Source organism: Bidens hawaiensis, unplaced genomic scaffold, assembly GCF_021521415.1.
Source record: "Bidens hawaiensis isolate Kalapana, Puna unplaced genomic scaffold, B.hawaiensis_p1.1 tig00037575_1, whole genome shotgun sequence".
Lineage (NCBI taxonomy): Eukaryota > Viridiplantae > Streptophyta > Magnoliopsida > Asterales > Asteraceae > Bidens > Bidens hawaiensis.
In genome coordinates, this window is record NW_027496554.1 from 162,034 (window position 1) to 165,766 (window position 3,733).

The following is a 3,733-nucleotide window of genomic DNA, read 5'->3' on the forward strand; positions in this document are numbered from 1 at the left end:
TCAACAATACAAATTGGATTCCTTATAAATTTAGTAATCTTTATAAATGCATCAATTTTGGTACAAAAACAATGAAATCTTGAAAGCAACAATTAAGCACAAATTCTAGTACTATAGCCTTAAAAAGATTTAAACTTTAAACCTTGATTCAATATATATATAGTTATTATAAATGGTATAATATTCATAATAATATTCATGGATCTTTGTTATCATATGCAACACTCCTGCACAATCTTGGGCTAAATAACCTAAAAGGGTACCAAAAGAATACAACTAATGCTACAAACTGTGAACACAATCGGTACCAGCACCGAATTTGCTCATTCCTACAATGCAAGCGTTAGAACCGAAAACATTACAATTAGTGCGCATCCACAAAAACCTCATTAAGCATGTCATCGTCGTCGTTACTAAATAACGCGGCCTCTTTCTCCTCCTCGTTACCAAATTCTCGTTTTTTAAGCTTCGAGTGAGCCGCAACAAATATCATTTTATGAACCCTTTCGAGACCGACCCTCGATTGACCCTGCAGTTGACCCCACACCCATTTCATAAAAGACCAATTGCTTTTGAACCCACAAGAAGTTGCATGAAGAAACAAAAGCCTAACTGCAATCTTACCCAATATGGTGAACTCTTTCAAAATAGTCTCCCAAACAAGCCTACTACTGTGCGGGTTCGCAATTTTCATCTTTCCGGTAAACGGGTCACGCTGTTTGACTTGAACCGCTTGTGCATATAACGGGTCAAGCCCCTCTGACCGCCATTTCATGAGCTCCATTAATGCAGCGTGAGCTTCTTCTCGTGAAACTAAACGCGTTATCAAGTTATCCACATCTTTCTCTTGCTCACAAGTTAAACATTTAAAAGGCGGGAGGTATTTACCGCTTGTATCCCTCATTAAATACACCGGATCAAGTATAAAAGCGGTTGACCACGCAGGATGATAGTTCTTCTTGAAACGCCTCTCGATTATTTTCTCGACAACCCCCTCGGGAACGTCGAATTTTACGCACCAATCCTTCATTTTAGCTCTCAAATCCTCCCACAAAGGAAGACATTGACCAACTAATGGTCTCTCTAACTCAATCTCCTCAACCATGGTTCTAATCACTTTAATCAAACTATTAATAGCCTCAACATCATTCCGAAATCCCATACTTTGAATCATTTCCGCAACTTCCGCGCCTCTAGCATCCTCCATAACCACTAGTTTATACGAATCATCCGTTACAACTAAATGCAGAACCCGAACACAATTCAAGAAACTGTCCAACATCGCAATAATCGACTGAAAACTCTGCATATTTTGTAAATTTTCTGAATATAAAAAGGGGGCTGCGCCGAACCAACCCGAGGATCTTGACTCTTGTGACCAAAACTTGTTCAAAATACTCCTTGCTTGAGAATTATTATTAAAAAGACTACTAATTTTTAAACAATTATCAATAACAATCTTGAAAAGTGGAAGCTCTTTACTAAAATCCTTGATTAAGCTTCCAACACCTTGTAACTGACAAGATAAATTAACCATCCAATGAAATCTAACTTCCAAGTTTCTTAAACTCTTTGCTTTATATTTATCTGCAACTATGCCAACACACATTTTAGCAGCATTACATGTACCTGTAACAGTTTCCCACATGATCTCCTCCGCATACGCGGGTGGGACCGCCATTGTGGTCCCACCACTAGGAATAAACGCCTTTCTGAATAGCGTCGTTCCGTTAGGAAGATTAACCAAGAACTTCACCAACCCCTCGTCCCCGTGCCCGAAAGTCTTGACTTTCCACCCGTCAGACACGAGCTGGTAAAACTCCGCGTCTCTTAACTTAGCTTCCGATTCCATTTTTGCTTCTTCGTACATTGAGTCGAGTCGTGAAGACAAAAAATCTTGTCTTGAACCCGAAGGCTCGGGCAGCCCGACTTGGCTCATGAAAGCTTTGAACTTGGGATGATCCAAGCTTGTGAATGAGACTGAACCATAAGATTCATAAAACCAATCAGTTAATAAACCAAGAGCTGAGTCAACTTGGGCTTTCGTTAGCTGCGGGCCAGGTGGTAATGGTTTCGGGCTTTTAAGCTTCTTAACACTATCTTCCAGCATTGCCAATGGCCCCAAATCATCTTTTCCACCAGATAACAATAAATGCTGGTGCTGCTGGTGCTGGTGCTGGTGCTGGTGCTGGTGCTGGTGCTGGTGCTGGTGCTGGTGCTGGTGCTGATGATAATAATTATTATTCAAACTTGAAGTCCCGATTGACGAAAACCGCTTGCGATTACCGTGAGACGAACCAGGGGACGATAAAGGTGGAAGCGAGGACGATGACGATGAGGGTCTTAATGCCGAGTTAAAATTCGGGCAAGTCCCTCGTTTTAGATGCTCTGAAGCGGTTCTTGACGGGTTCGAAGCCGAGAACACGGCTTCGCAAAGATTGCATCTGTTAGACACAGATGTAAGTAGTAAATGTTAAACGAAATATATAAATGCTGAGTGAAGTATATAAGTATATAACGTTATGACTGTATAACCCGTGGTTACTACAGTTATCAATACAATATTAAAAAGGTGCACCAGCATAACATTGTTGTCCGTTTACTTGTAGTTAACACTACTCGTGAATTTAAAAAGTGATAAATAAAATTTAAAAAAAAAACTTGTTGTCTGTTTACCTATAAACACTACTCTTGCATTTAAAAATGAAAAGTAAAATAAAAAAATCATAATTACGCCATTATTTACATACACTTAAGAATTTAACTCACAACATAACTTATTTTTTATTTTATATTATTTCATATTTTCAAAAACAAAATAAAAGAAAAAAAAATCATGCAATTCGCTGAAGCCACCGTTTGCCTGGCTCAGCGGTAGCTTCAGCGAGTGTCGAGTCAGCATCCGACTGCACGGCATAATATTATTGGATGAATTCATAACCTGACTTCAGCGATAAATAGCCTTAAGAATTTAACTCACCGAAGCTTGACAGCTTTCGGGTCATCGGTATCCGGGTTGCGGACCAAAATGGGTTCAAGATGCACCCAATACCAAGCACCTTTTCCTTTAATAGCTTTTGTACGGACGGTTCTAAGACCTTCATATCTCTTATTTACCGTCCGTACAGCCATGTCTTCATTAGCCACCACCACCAGCTGGTTATCATCATCATTATTATTATTATTATTAATATTAACAATATTATTCTGGGTGTCCTCAGCTTCCGCCATTTTCACACACACAGTTTTGTACAATTGTACACAAGGTGTTTGATGAAATGCTCAAACGAAAAACATTTTTTTATATGTAAATATAAGACTTCAAGGTGTTGGTAGAGGGTGTAATAACATCATGGTGGAAGACGGTGGCGAAGGGTGGCCGGAATATTATGGGTTTGGGGTGTGTAGACAAGGTGTTTGATGAGATGCTTGAATGAAAGAAAATATCATGTGAAAAAATAGAATATAGTTTTATAGTTTATAGCAGGGGCAGGTATGTGTATGGACTATGGAGATATGTAGGAGAAGAAGTGGGAGTTTCACACGTGCTGATAAAGCGCGTCAGGCTGAATCAACCAATCAAATTTAAGGTTATCTTTTAATAATAATAATAATAATAATAATTACATAATTGTTAAGTTTTTGGACATGTTTTGTAGTTTATATGATAGTATATATTAGAGGGGCACAAACAGGTTTAGAACTCAAAATCAGTTTGGGTTGAAACTTGTTT

The 3,733-nt window shown here is 38.8% G+C and overlaps 1 protein-coding gene across 1 annotated transcript; it reads right to left on the reverse strand.

Moving 5' to 3' along the window:
* Positions 1-337: 337 nt before the first annotated feature.
* LOC143589478 (uncharacterized) lies at positions 338-3,183 on the reverse strand. The gene is made up of 2 exons (XM_077070230.1): positions 2,981-3,183; positions 338-2,444 (listed from the first exon to the last, which is right to left on the reverse strand). The coding sequence occupies exons 1-2, from the start codon at positions 3,130-3,132 to the stop codon at positions 365-367; spliced, it is 2,232 nt and encodes a 743-aa protein (XP_076926345.1). The 5' UTR covers positions 3,133-3,183; the 3' UTR covers positions 338-364.
* Between the last annotated feature and the right edge of the window lie 550 nt (positions 3,184-3,733).